Source organism: Lissotriton helveticus, chromosome 7 (assembly GCF_964261635.1).
Source record: "Lissotriton helveticus chromosome 7, aLisHel1.1, whole genome shotgun sequence".
Classification (NCBI taxonomy): domain Eukaryota; kingdom Metazoa; phylum Chordata; class Amphibia; order Caudata; family Salamandridae; genus Lissotriton; species Lissotriton helveticus.
Window position 1 is genome coordinate 936,912,622 of NC_136068.1, and position 14,367 is coordinate 936,926,988.

The 14,367-nt window shown below is 47.1% G+C and overlaps 1 protein-coding gene across 2 annotated transcripts in view; it reads left to right on the plus strand.

The window, feature by feature from the left end:
• The window catches only part of RELL2 (RELT like 2), a 241,773-nt gene that overhangs the window by 140,860 nt on the left and 86,546 nt on the right, over window positions 1–14,367 (plus strand). For both annotated transcript variants that reach the window (XM_078653504.1, XM_078653506.1), the window contains exon 6: window positions 9,607–10,114. In XM_078653504.1, the coding sequence (XP_078509630.1) occupies window positions 9,607–10,114 (508 nt within the window). The remainder of the gene's footprint in view (window positions 1–9,606; window positions 10,115–14,367) is intronic.

Consider the following 14,367-nt stretch of genomic DNA (forward strand, 5'->3'; position numbering starts at 1 on the left):
CACAAATGCAGCCCATTTTCCTTAAGGGATGCATTTAAACTATGAAATTGAAACGTTTCAGTTTAATTATTTAAGAGCAGGCAGTGGTACATGGGACCACTGCCTGCTCTTAAAAAACATTTACGCTGCCAATCACGAAGGGAAAGAGGTCGCCTAGGGACCCCTTCGTGTTTGTGAATGACTTAACACCAATTTGAATTTGGCGGTAATATGTCATTGTTTTGCGACTGAATTTTCAAAACAATATTGAATCCTTCTGCGACTCGCAATCAGGAAGGAAAGCCCTTGGCAAGACCCTTCCTAATAGCGACTAGGAAACCTATTTTGCGAGTTGTAAACAAGTTATCGATTTCCAAAATAGGTTTTTAGTGATCGCAAGCTTGCCGATTTCCCATTTGAGACTGCTAAAAATGGTATACATTTGGCCCAAAATGTACAAGACTTTGCATCCACTGCCCCTAGTAAACCTATGCATAGGGGTGCAAGGGCACAAACACCCGTAGGTATCACAAAATGTCAGAGCCAATGACTTAAGAAGACCAGATTCATTAAATCTCTGCACCAAATGAAGCGAGGTGCAGAAAAGAAGCAAGTAAAATGTTGCAGAATGTAATTGCAGCGAAATACCCACAATACACAGCTACGACTTATGGTTGTCCTTTTGTGTGAACTTTCACTGATGGGTGTATAGTCAGTAACAAATTTCATACAAGGTAGGGCTGGCTCCTCTTTACACCGTAGCACAATTTGTAGTAATGCGCAAACATGCCTTTTTTTAGCATGAATACCAGAGGCGATATTATTGGTGCATACCATTGCACAGTTTTCCACCACTTCTTAGTGCTACAGATTTTCGTGCCACACTGCTCTGCGAGAATGTTAGTATTTTACATGTAGAGGCCCAAATGTACTGTCTTCAATACGTTTTCGATCTCCTCATATAACTATGCAGTACTATTACCAACAGTATGTGGCATGATGGCCAGTGCTGCTCAACATCCTGCGATTTTGGGCAAATCACAGAATCTCCCTTTGTCTAAAACATGAATATGACTTGTGTAATGTAACTGGTGTGAACGTAAAGTACTCCAATACCATCGGGTAGAGTTGGTGCTAAAACGCCCAAAACAATACTACATCACACCCAGTATAGGGAGGCAATAAATGACAATTACTCTGCTTTCATGCTCTTTCATTTGGAGGAAAGTCCTAAATTCGAGAATTATCAATAAAATATGGGCAGAACAAGACCCCCTGTGCCACCTCCATTTTTCATCAACAGAGGTGGCTGGAGATCTTACAAAATGGTAGGGCAGAATACTTGCCCTGAATTCCAACATGTGAATAATGTGATCAAGCACAACTTTTTCTAGGTGGGTTTAGGTACGCACTACCCCAAGAAAAGTTTGAAAAAATGGAATCAAATAGTGCGTTTTATGGTTCAAATCTGTTTTTATGGTTCAATCTGTTTTATTGTTTTACACAAATAAAGTAATACAGATAAGTCAATACCATATACACTGTGCAGATCCAAATGGGTCCAGGGCAGCAGGGTTAAACATCTGGGGCCTCATTTATGGGAAATGACGCATCGTTGCGTGAAAGCAGCGATGCGTCACTTCTCAGTGCGCACTCCTTGCGACATATTTAATGTATGACGCATCATGTCGCAAGGAGTTACAGATACGTCAGTATTTCTGACGTATCTGTAAGCGCAAAAGTGACGCATTGCTGGAGTGTGTCACAAAAGTGACGCAACTCCAGCAATGTGTCCTTTCACATGTGGCAAGCCCCATGTGAAAGGGCCTGCGTCAGTCTTATGCCTGCTGTGAGGCAGGCACAAGATATTGACGCAATGGCGTCCTAGATGTGATGCAGTGAAATCTCATAGATTTCACTGCGTCACTTCTACGAGGCTTCTTGCGGGGGAACGCCCCACCCTGCATACAAGATACCTGACGCAGGTATAATGTAGCGCAGGGGTTTACAAAGTGACGCATCTGCTTAGATGCGTCACTTTGTAAATAATGCGCAACAGGAGGCAAGTTTTACGCTGCTGATGTGTCACAAAAAGTGACGCATCGGAATCGCAAAGCTGATGCAAGGCCTCATAAATGAGGCCCCTGGCTTATAACTGATAAGAAACCCCCACTGACAGAACTCTCCAACAATCCCACCCCTCCCTACCCCTCCACTTCCCCAGTACTCAGTCCTGTCATTTATGTTTTAGGTAGCACAGGGTCCCATGAGTCTGACCGGTGCAGGCTTTCCAGGGTCTCGGTTTGGTATCACCTTCTATATCGCGGAGAGGGGAAGGGTCTCTGCAGAGGTGTGCGCTGGCTCAGTGGGAATGTAATTTTATGGTTCAAATCTGTTTTATTGTTTTACTCAACGTAATACAGATAAGTCAATACCATATACACTGTGCGGATCCAAATGAGGCAGCAAGGTTAAACATCTGGCTTATAACTGATAAGAAACCCCCGCATACAGAACTCTCCAACAATCCTACCCCTCCTTACCCCTATCCTCCCCTTCCCCAATACTCAGTCTAGTCATTTATATTTTAGGTAGCTCAGGGTCCCCTGAGGTTGACTGGCCCAGGCTTTCCAGGGTCTAGGTCTAGCATCACCTCCATATCGCGGAGAGGGGAAGGGTCTCTGCAGAGGTGTGCGCGGGCTCAGTGGGAATGATGTAGTGAATTCAAAGCACAGTTTTCACACACGTTTCCTGAAAAGCCATAGGCTCCTAAAGGTCACTCATTGAATATTCAAGCACTTTCCTGATGGGTCAAACCAATGAGGTCTGATCCTCACCAGCAATCGACCCCATTTGACCAAATGTTCAGTGGGTGCCTCCTGTATACAAATAATTACATCAGTAGTGCCAGGGCCATTATTTTGTCACATGTGACATGCATAATGCCATGAGTCCCCTTATGCCATCATTTACATACAATATACCAGCGGCAGATTTTTGTCATTTATAAAATCCATATACAACGGGTGTCCCATATGTCAAAAATCACCTCTATTATACATTAGAGCCAGCATTATGTCATGATTGCATGATCCCTCTTATATGCCATGATTGCTGTCCCCAATGTTAAGAATTACTTCCAATAATCCAATCAAAAGTGCCCTTTATGCCTAGAATTACATCCAGTATGTCAGCACTAGCATTTTGCCATGGGAACTCCTTATGACAAAAATTGTCTGCAATATGCCAGCATCAGCATTTTGCCATGGGTGCATCTTGAGCCAAGAATGACAGCCAGTATGTCAGCATCAGCATTTTGCCAAACATTAGCGCTCATGTGCGACTACCAGATTTTTGCCTGGGGTGCCCCTTATTCCAAGAAGTATCTCCACTGTGTCAACGTTGCCTCTTAAAGCCAATAATTACCTTCTGTATGCCAAAGTCAGTGTCAGACTCACAAGTCTAACACACTCACGCACACTCTCACTCACTAATGCTAACTTACATTCACTCACTCAAACTTAGACTCACTCACACTTCCTGCATTCTCACTCCCTCAGACTGCTTCACACTCATTCTCACTCACTCATATTCTCACTCTCAGTCTCACTTTCTTATTCTCACTCATTTTTTCACTGAATTGTACTCCCCGTGCCTCACTCTCAGTCACTTCTACTAAAACGCATACACATTCTCCCTCCTGTCAGTGGCGGCTGGTGACATTTGGAAGTGCTGAGGCGTAACAGTTGGGTATGACTTATGTAAGCAGGCGACGCGAGCAAGCTTAATGGACAAAAGTGGTGTCCATGGTGAGTCCAGGGTAGATCCTCATCTCGATTAAAAAACACCTTTTTAAAAATTGACAAGTGGTGCATTTTAAAGCAAATTGATTTGGTAAAGCAAGGGTTATAAAGCTGTGGGCATGCATAGTGTTGAAATATTAAACACATTAAAAACGGCTCCATATCTTACTGCCTTAATATGTTAAACGGTTACTGCAATGTGCAAATTATACAGCGCGATAACTTCAGACCTTTAAAGTGTGTGCTTCCCTTGCCCAGTGTCTTGCATTGTATGTGGCATCAACTTTGGAAGAAAATGCTGTAACCAGGCTTCGGGAAGCATCCACAGCTGCTCACTGCAATCAGTCATATAGAAATATGTGCAGCCAGGTCTTTAAATGGGAAAAAAGTGGGGGCTCTCTAAAAGAACATGTAAAATACATTAGTGTGATTCACATAGTGGGCCACCTGATCGGTATTTTGGTTTCTATATGAGATGTAATAGTATCTAGATATATAACACAACAACTGACATACACCTAAAACGGGTCAATACAATGGGTTTTGTAAATGGTTATTAGCTGCTTAAGATAAATTAGTAACAATGATAGCGTCATGTGTCATGGAAGCCACACCCTCCTTCTCTCGGCTATGTGTCAATGTACAAAATAGGCAAAGAGCAAGTACTGTTTTTGAAACACAGACTGACAGATATAATATTCTTAACAACATTCTGTGAACAAAAAAGGTTGGATTATTCAAGTTTCAAAACCACACATAAGTACATTGTTTCACTAGAAAATGATGCATGACCTTTGGCCTGAACACGGGAGTGGTCCTAGTCTGAAGAAAAAAATAGTAATTGCAGAAGTGCAGAGATCGGGGTGGGGGGGGGGGGTGGTGTCAATAACATTCATTATGATATAGCAAGCACTGGAAAGGCCTCGTTCCTGCTGTTCCAATACATGCTGGGCTCAGGATGCAATCAGAATAAAATACTGCATGTCATGTCTGAAAATATCAATGAACCTGCATGTCCTTAACAGTACTGCATTGGAGGCCTTTCATGCAGCAAGCGTAGGGTCTAGAGCCTACTGGGAGAGTACATGTTATTAACTGAAAGAATGCTGAATGGAAAACTTGGGAGCAACATATATTCTAATTAACCCCTTCGCTGCGGCGGCAATTCCGCCGCAGCGCTAGGGGGGAGGGGGGACCCCGCGGCGCTCCCATGCTCGTGACGGAACCGCTCCGTCACGAGCCTCGGGCGCGCTGTGCTGATGACGGAGCCTTTCAGTCACGGCCCCGCCCGCTCAACAGAACGTTCAGCGCAGGCACGGAATCAGCGCCGCGCAGGCGTGCTGACCGGGCCGTGACGGAACCGCTCCGTCATCAGCACAGCGCGTCCGAGGCTGGTGACGGAACAGTTAGGGGTTAAAGAAAGCGAGGACTTCATCTCCCAGAATACACTGGACTGACCATCTGCTGATAGAGAGTTATTTGGGAACACAAGGCCTTATGAAAAGAACTGCTAATGCTATTCAACACATACAGTTACAATAAATGTAAGAGCATTACAATGCCGACTGTCAACTTCCCTGTCATGTTTATGACAACTCCATTTTTCCACGAATAACAGAAGGGAAGCAGGGACTTGTAGTTTCATCTGCCACTTTATAGGGGTGTTCAGTGACCAGGACTGGCGACAGGTCAGCCTCATGACACCGGGCCGCTTGAGAGGTATGAATTAAGGGCAGCAGGAGGATGAGGGCTGCGGTTTCTCCGTTGTCCATCATGGCCCTGATGTCGTCGGTGGCGGCGATGAGGGCTGTTTCGGTGCTGTGGTTGCTGTGGAATCCAGATTGGGATGGGTCCAGGATTTTGTTCTTTTCGAGGTAGGAGGTCAGTTGCCTGTTGACAATCTTCTCGATGACTTTTGCTGAGAACGGGAGGAGGGAGATGGGTTGGAAGTTCTTGAGGTCCTTGGGGTCTGCTTTGGGTTTCTTGAGTAGGGAGTTGATCTCTGTGTGCTTCCAGCTCTCCGGGAAGGTGGCGGTCTCAAAGGAGCTGTTGATGATCTTGCGGAGATGGGGTGCTATGGTGGAGCGTGCTTTGTTGAAGATGTGGTGCGGGCAGGGGTCAGATGGTGAGCCGGAGTGGATGGTGTTCATGATTTTGATGGTGTCTTCGTCATTGGCGGGGATCCAGGAGAGCAGGGGGTCGATGTGGCTGGGTGGCGGTGGGTCTGGGGTGTCTGTGTCTGTCAGAGAGCCTGGTTGTTGAAGCTGTCGTGGATGTCTGCGATCTTGCGGTGGAAGAATGTGCCTAGGGAGTCGCAGAGGTCTTGTGATGGCGGGATGTTGTTGGAGTTGGAGCTGGGGTTGGAGAGTTCCTTCACGATGTTAAAGAGCTCTTTGCTGTTGTGTGTGTTGTTGTCAATGAGCTCTTTGAAGGAGGTCCTTTGGCGGTTCGGATGAGTTGGTGGTGCCTACGGATGGGGCTCTTGTAGGCTGTGTTGCTTTCGGTGTCCGTTCGCGGAGCCACTTCTTCTCGAGTTTACGGCAGGCCTGTTTGGATGCCTGGAGGTCGGCGGTGAACCAGATGGCTTTTCTGTAGGTGTGCCTGTTCGAGGGTTTATTGATCGGAGCGATAGTGTTGAAGCAGTCGTCGATCCATTGCCTGAGGTTAAGGGTGGCGGAGTCGGTATCTGTAGTGTCCGTTGGTGGGTTTCGGGCAAGGGTGGTGATTAGCTGGTCTTCGGTGACTTTGCTCCAACTGCGGTGGCGGGCCTGTTGTATGCGGTGGTGCATGCTGGGCTTCTCGAAGGTGAAGTGGACGCAACGGTGGTCGGTCCAGTAGATTTCGGTGGTGTGGCTGAAGGTGACGTGGTTGCTGGTGGAGAAGATAGGGTCGAGCGTGTGTCCGCCGATGTGGGTGGGAGTCCTGACAAGCTGTTTGAGTCTGAGGTTGGTGAGATTGTTGAGCAGGGTTGCAGAGTTGCTGTCATTGATGTTCTCGAGGTGGAAGTTCAGGTCTCCGAGGAGGATGTAGTCGTGGATGCGAGGGCGTGCGTGCTGACGAAGTCGGCGGTGGAGTCGCTGAACTGCGGCCGGGGGCTGGGTGGTTTGTAGATGAGGGTTCCTCTGAGGGTGGTGTTTGGGTCGGTGTGGATCTGGTAGTGCAGGTGTTCGACGGCGATCGGCGTGTCGTCGATGCTGGTCGAGACTCTGAGGGTGTTTCTGTTGACGATGGCGATTCCCCCTCCTGTTCCGTTGGTGTGGTCCCTGCGGGTGATCTTGTAGCCATCAGGGATGGCTATGGCGATGTCGGGTACCGAGGAGGGGTTCATCCAGGTCTCCGTCAGGAAGGCGACGTCTGGGCAGGTGGAGTCGAGTAGGTCCCAGAGTTCTATGGCGTGTTTGCGGGGGGAGCGGGTGTTGAGTAGAAGGCATTGGAGGCTGTTGCGTCCTACCCAAGTGGGAGTGGTGGTGGTTCGTAGGCTGGTGTAGTTGCAGTTCTGGCAGGAGAAGGCTCCATGGGTGCGCTTTGGGGTGGCCCGGAAGAAGGTGTGTGATCGGCCGGCGTTGAGTGCGTGAAGGGTGCTGGCTTCATAGCGACATCAGGTGTCATGGCATTCACGGGGGCCAGGGGTTCTGGCGCTGGGCGCGGTCCAGGCGCGAACGGGCGCAGAATGGCTCGCCTTCAGCATGCCAGAGGTGCGGCCACCAGAAGAAGGGGAGGTGGGAGGTAGGAGCAGCTGGGAGGTGGGAGTGGGACTAATGGGCGAGTGGCATGGGGCTCAAGAGACACAGTGGCTGGAAAAACAGGAGGTTAGAACGGGCGGAGGATACAGAAGGCGAAAAGGGCACAATTACAATACAAAAAAAGGAATAAGGAGGAATAAAACCAATTACAATACAAGAGCAGACTGCACAATCACAGCAAAGGCAGAGGGGGAGAAAAGGGGCAGAGCGAGCGCACAGAACCTACGGCCTACCACTGGTCACCAGGGATGAGGCACAGGTGGTAGCCTGCGGGTGGAGGAGGGCCTCGAACTTCCAGCAGAAGCTGCAGCAGCGGGCTCAGGGACATGGACACACAGGTGGTGCTGTGCGGCGTAAGGAGTGGCTTGCCTGGAACAGGGTCAACTAATGAGCCAACACACCCCCACCACCCTTTTGTGACGCTGGCACCATGGCCTTTTCGACTCTCTATGCTCGCCCACCACTTCTTTTCAGATAACTGCTTCTAGCCCCTCTTTAGCCCAATCAAAATTACCTGTTGGTCATTTAATTGTCTACATCCCTGATCACAGTCCACCACCCTAGGGCACTGCCGGTATGTGCGCCTAAGAGCACTCCCTTTTTGGAGGGGTGAGGAGACCAACAGGAATCACATTCCACAAATATCCCTGACCATCACGTAATTGAATAAAAATTCATGCTAAAAACACAAATTAAACATTATGATTCACTCTCCAACTGCAAGAGTTCAGGAAGGGAAGTGGTGGTGGGTGGTGGTGGTTTCTCTTATGTAAACTAGGATGTTTTTAGTACTCACAGCCACTCCTAGACTGAGCAGTAGTTTCTCTCCTAATATCACTCCCCCTGTCAACAGTTGTTGAGCACATTACGTTTTATGGTCACAATGAATACTGGAGATTAATACTGTGCCATGTGAGTAACACAGAGGGGATATCACCACCCAGAACGTTACTTTTAGCAATATTCTGGTGGCGATATCCTTGTCTCCCTATTTACAAAGTGGCGTTAAGCAACTTAACATGGCTTAGTGCTGCCTTGTAAATAAGGCTTCTTTTCACGCTTCACTTAGTGTGAAAGGGGCGTGCAATGGGTGTTGCAGTGGGCGTTCTGCTGCAACATCCTTTGCTTTTTGACGCTGCCCCATATTTACAAGGCTGGGGAGGTGCCAAAAACTAAGACCAGGGAATACCTGGTCATAGACTGGTGATACGAAGAAAAAGTATTAATTTCTCTTTGTTCTTTGCTATTTCCATGTGCTATGCATTCTGCAGCACACAAAGAAAGAGTAAATCGCCTTTCAAGATTGTTTATGTGCAGGAAGGTGTCCGTTCTTGCTCATAAACAATCACCCCTGCAGTGCAGGCATCCTTGCAACATGGTTCAAGGGTACCTGCACTGGTGCTAGTCAGTTTTATTAGTGCCAGTGCTAGGGGAAATACAGAGGTGCAAAATATGTTTGTAAATTTAGCGCATTTCTGCATTTAAAAAATCCCGGCGCGCAACATTACCAATTTTGGAGTAACACTGGGCTCCAACATATTGTTGTAAATTCCCCATGCCCCCGAGCCTTTTTTCCAAACTTGAGGGTTTGCTGCCTATCTCTGACATTATCGTTATAACATCTACAAGTTTGCACGTGTTACAGAATAGGAATTTATGTACATCGAATATACCTCTAAAGAAATGGAGTACTGAACATTGGAGGGGAAACCCATAGGGCGCCAGGAGACCCTGTTGGGTAGCTGCGCGCTATATAAATGTAAATACAAATGCAAATAGGGTATGTCATGGCAACAAGTGGTAGCATAGGCACAAGCAAGCAAGGGCTACAGTATGAGAGGAAGGAAGTAGGTTTTGTCATTTTAGAGAGAATAAGCTGACACTTCCAAAATGAGCATGTAATTTTGTTGATATTTCTAAGAACATACAATTTTAACGAAGGCGAGGAAGATGTGAAAATACGTTATGATAGATTTCACCATTTGAGTGGTTAGCTTTATAATTTATGATTATTTCCACTGTAGACGGTTGAATTCCCTAAGATCTGTCTAACTTCTAATATTCTGATTTTCTGCTCCTAGGTTTCGAGTGACTCACACTGGGAAGAAGTCCAGTATACAGGGATCCCAAGATGAATCCCACCCCGACACCAGCAATGACACGAGCACAGCTGATAAGGACCCTGAAGGCCAGAGCGCCAAGAGGTCCCCAGAGGACGCTCCTAAAAATGGAACTGTCCAGCCAGATGGACACAAACTCAATGGGAAAGACTCAAATCCATGTCTGCACAACGGTCCCCGCGATGCTGCAATGGGAACTAGGGGGGCTACTGACATCCGATTTGTGGATTTCCAGGCACCAGGAACTCGCACAGCAAGAACTCAAGGGAAGATGGCTAAGCCCAAAGTTGTTCATGAGCAGAAGAGGAGAGGGAGCGCACCGCAGCAGCCGACAACAGAAAATGTAGTCTTGGAAATGGAGGAAATAAATTTGTCTGAAGGGTTGAGCTTTGCACCGAGCGTCAATGTGTCCTCGTCTGACTTGGAAGACAACAAACAAAGGCCATCAACAGAAGGAACACAGCTCCAGGTACCATAACCTCAATGTATCCCAATGTCCATATCAAGGGCCCCTCCACCCCAGGTCCTTCGTGCCAAACGGAGGTGGAGTGCACGTGTTTGCTGACTTAATGTGGTTACAACTGTATATATGAAATAAGGAACAAGAGGAAAATCTAGAGTCAGTACCTGTATCACCCCTCTGTGCATCCATATCCATTCTCCTCCAGAACACCCGGGTATTTATTTATTTAAACTCGTCGTTATTGTGGCAGTCTCTGTGTTCAAGAAGAATAAACTCTTAGGATTCCATAGGTAGACATATAAAACGTGTCCATTTTCAGCAAACCACCATGCTGAATAAGTTCTATTCTAGTTTGTTATCTAAATTGAACTTAATCGAGTGCACAGTGCATTGACGCTTTATATATTGAAAAAGTGAACCTGGCATCCTCACTGTTTACAATGTATAATTAAATATATAAAAGTGATGCTTCTTTGGAAAGCCTAGCTGCTTGAGGTAGGACGCGGCAACCATAATAGGGAACGTGAACAGTGAGTAATAGAAGACGTGAGAGGGTAACAGTGAGAGAGTTTGTATGAAACATACCGAATTTAGTGAAACCTTTTAAAATCTGGGGGCATATTACCAAGCAATAGCGATAATTATCGCTATTGCTTGGTTAGAGACAAAAATTTACCGCTGAGCTGCGACGATTTTTATCGCAGATAAACCTTTGTATTACCAAGGTTTATTGCAAATGCGATAAAAATCGGCCGCAATGCATGAATATCGCTGAAAAGTCTGCGATATTCATGCATTACCGAGCTAACGCTCTTAGCCATGTTATCCACCTCCCATTGGATAACATGGCTAAGAACTGCTCAGGGGCAGGTGTTAGCTTTTGGAGATATTCGCGCTTAGCGCGAATATCTCCAAAAGTTGGTAATAGGAGATAGCGATGTTAGCGACTGTTTCCAGTCGCTAACATCTTGGCACGCCCACTTTGCATGTCATTAGTGATAAATATCACTGACATGCAAAGTGGGGCCCAAGATGGTCGCTATCTCCTACTAGCTGTCGCTAACTGGTGTTAGCGACAGCTAGGTAATAGGAAGATAATTTTATCTCCGCTTTCTTGGCTTTTAAAGCCAAAAAAGCGGAGATAAACCCCCTTGATAATATGCCCCCTGGAGCTCTATCAGGAGTTCTTTGGCAAGGAACACTAAAGAGGGGTGTCCAGACAAGTTAGGCCCTCATTTAAGGGGAATTGGCGTAGGGCAGCTCTCCAAGTTTTCCTGTCATTTCTGCAATGTGGAAGGGCAGGAATGCATCGTATTTATGAAATAAATTCCTGTCCTTTCCCCTTGTGCTGGCGTGCAGTTTGCTGCCTAGCACCAACACAGGCACCCTTGTACCAAGGTGCAAGGATGTCTGTGTTGCATGCCAGATTGTGTTTTGTGCAGTAAGGGGTACCTTTGTGCACAAAAACAATCCCAAGAGGTGTCTCCCTCCTTCTATGTGTACAGCACACATAGAAATAGGAAAAACGAGGAGAAATAAACATATTTCTCCTTGTTACGCCTGCTCTATGGAGGCTTAAGGTTTTGGTGCTGCCCCAGGTTTATGTGATTAGATAAATCTGGGGCAGCATCAAAATCCTTGCATGTTGCATGGGAAAACCCATTGCAAGGCCCATGGAACGCCTCCCTGGCGCAGAGTAAGGCAAAGCAGCAGCTTGCACTGCTTTGTCTTACTTCATATCTATGAGGCCATGCAAAGCGCCATGGCCTCATAGATATGAATGAGAGGCTTCTGCTGCCTGATCCTCAAAAAAGTGACGCTCTGGTGGTGCAAGCCTCTCATAAATAAGCTCCTTAGTGTGTGGTCTCCATAGGCTGTCCACCAGGGTTTAGGGTTGAACTGTGTCACTGATAGAGATGGGAGCTGGGTGGTCTGTGATACCTAACATGTTTCCTGCTGCTGATATGGCCCTGCTTGCAGAGGACAGGGGCTTTTGACACATTGGCTTAAGAGTAATTCCCTGGTTGACCAGGAGCCTATTGAGATCTTTCCATTCTGTTGTCACATGTCAGTCTCCTCTAGGCCACATATATGTTGAGCTTCCCTGTTATTCATATAAGCTTTTGAGGAAGGGCTGAGGCATCAGGTAATGCAATGCAGTAATCAAGTCTGGGCAAGATTACCTTTCAGTTTGGCCCATTGTCTGTCATAATGAGAGATATCGGTGAATTCAACTAGCCAATTGCAATCTTTGTGACTAGATAAATTAGTGTAAAGCTGTATGATTTGTAGTCAAGCATGCTCCAAAGATTTTCACCAAAGTGAAAACATTGCATATTCTTGTAGGCCATGTAGAAGAAATCAGTAACGGACCACTGCCTCTACCAGTAGGGTAATCAGTAAAGCTTTTTTCATCCAAACTCACTGCCCTCTGAGATGACTAATTTCCTGTGACTAAGGGCCTGAATAGGAGTTTGGAGGTGTGTGTGCGGGCCGCTATGCCACCGCCCCGCTCCGCCAAACTCGATCACCGACCACCCGCCAGATTAGGAGTTTTCTCCTGGTTTGGTAGGCGGTCCTTTTTCAGTCCCACGGCAGAGCCGTGCTAAGGCTCATTTGTGCGCCTTAGCAAGGTAGCACCATGGGAGTGCCAAAGCCTCTTCTTGCACAGAATAGACTGTGAAGTCCATGCCATGCAGGAACAGGGGGTGCATGCACACAGAGGTGCACACCAGGTGCCCCCCTCTGCATGCATCCCTAGGCCTTGATGCAACAGGGGGCCCTATAGGACTCCATTTGCTTCCTCACCACCACACGTTTCATGGTGGGCTCGCTGGCATGAAATCTGTGGCATTGAGGAAACTCATAATATGCTTCGTGCTGCTACAGAGGCACCATCAGCATATTGTGAGCCTCGGTCTGCTGCACCAGTGCAGAGAGATCACCCATCCCCGGCAGTTGTGGCAGTTCAATGGCTGTCCTACCGCCAAACTTGTGATAGGGCTGTTGGACCGCTGGTCCGGAGGTTGCCGCACTGCCACTGCGGGTTTGGTGGTCCATTGGACTGCCAAACTCACAATTAGGCCCCAAGTATGCACATTTTCTGGAGGGTAATAAGACGGGTGTCAGGAGCAGGTAAAAGTACTAGTACATTCTCCAGAGCATCACACACACTGGAGAATATATTTAGGCTCGAGAATAGCAACAGAAATACTTCTCCTGTCTCAAGTGATAGATGAGCTGAGGGTGCAGTATTTTTGCAAATACTTTAGATTGTGTTTATGCAAAATGTTTGTAGAGTGCCTGGCGAGTTTTGGTGCAGCCAGGGGTAGCTGTAGAATGCCTGCTTAACTTGCCAGTTTTCACATATCACCAGTGCTTCTCAGTTCAGCCGTGCCACCGATGGAGTCAGTCATGATAGATAGGTAACTCTGGACGTTCTGGTTATGAATTGTTTTCTGGCTGCCTCGGGCACAAATGATTCAAGCTTGCCTTCATCTTTAGCTACTTCTCGTTTTGGCTTTCATTTCCGAAGAACCCAACCTATTGTTTTAGCAGCTTGGATATCATTGGATTGTCTCTTCTTTTGGAAACGTTACTTTATCTTCTTTAGTTGAGTTTTTTTACGTAGGGTTTGGATAAAACGGGCCGATTACAAGCCACCCAGATTTAGGTGCAGGGATACCAGGTGGGGGGGATTAACATTTCTGACCAGTATCCTCACACCATAAATCCGGCTGCTATGGGGGATGGGGACAGCATGCAGAGGCAGTCTGTGTCAGCTGGGGTGAGCATTCCATGGTCTCCCTTGGTGTTGGGTGAGGCTGGTCTGTGCCTCAATCCACAGCCTCTGAACTGGACCCACATTCGACTTTTCCAGCTGTGTTTCCGCCTGGTAAAATGGGACCTAGTTATGTTATGTTATGTTATGTTATGAGCATTTGTAACGCGCACAGCTGCTCCAGCGAAGGAGCGTCCTGGCGCCTGCCAAGGAACCAACATAACACAACTAGATAAAAAGAACAAAGAAAGACAGACTAGGGAAATAAAAAGGTCTTAACCGCCCTTCGAAATGCGAGCAGCTCACCGAGGGTACGTATCTCTACAGGAAGGGAGTTCCACAAAGCCGCAGCACGTACTCGAAATGAACGGCCACCAGCACGGCTGCGCTTGAACCGGGGGACTATTGCAAGTTCAAGGTCCGAAGAACGCAGGCATCGGGCAGGGACATAAAAGGACAAAAGATTCAAAAGAATCTG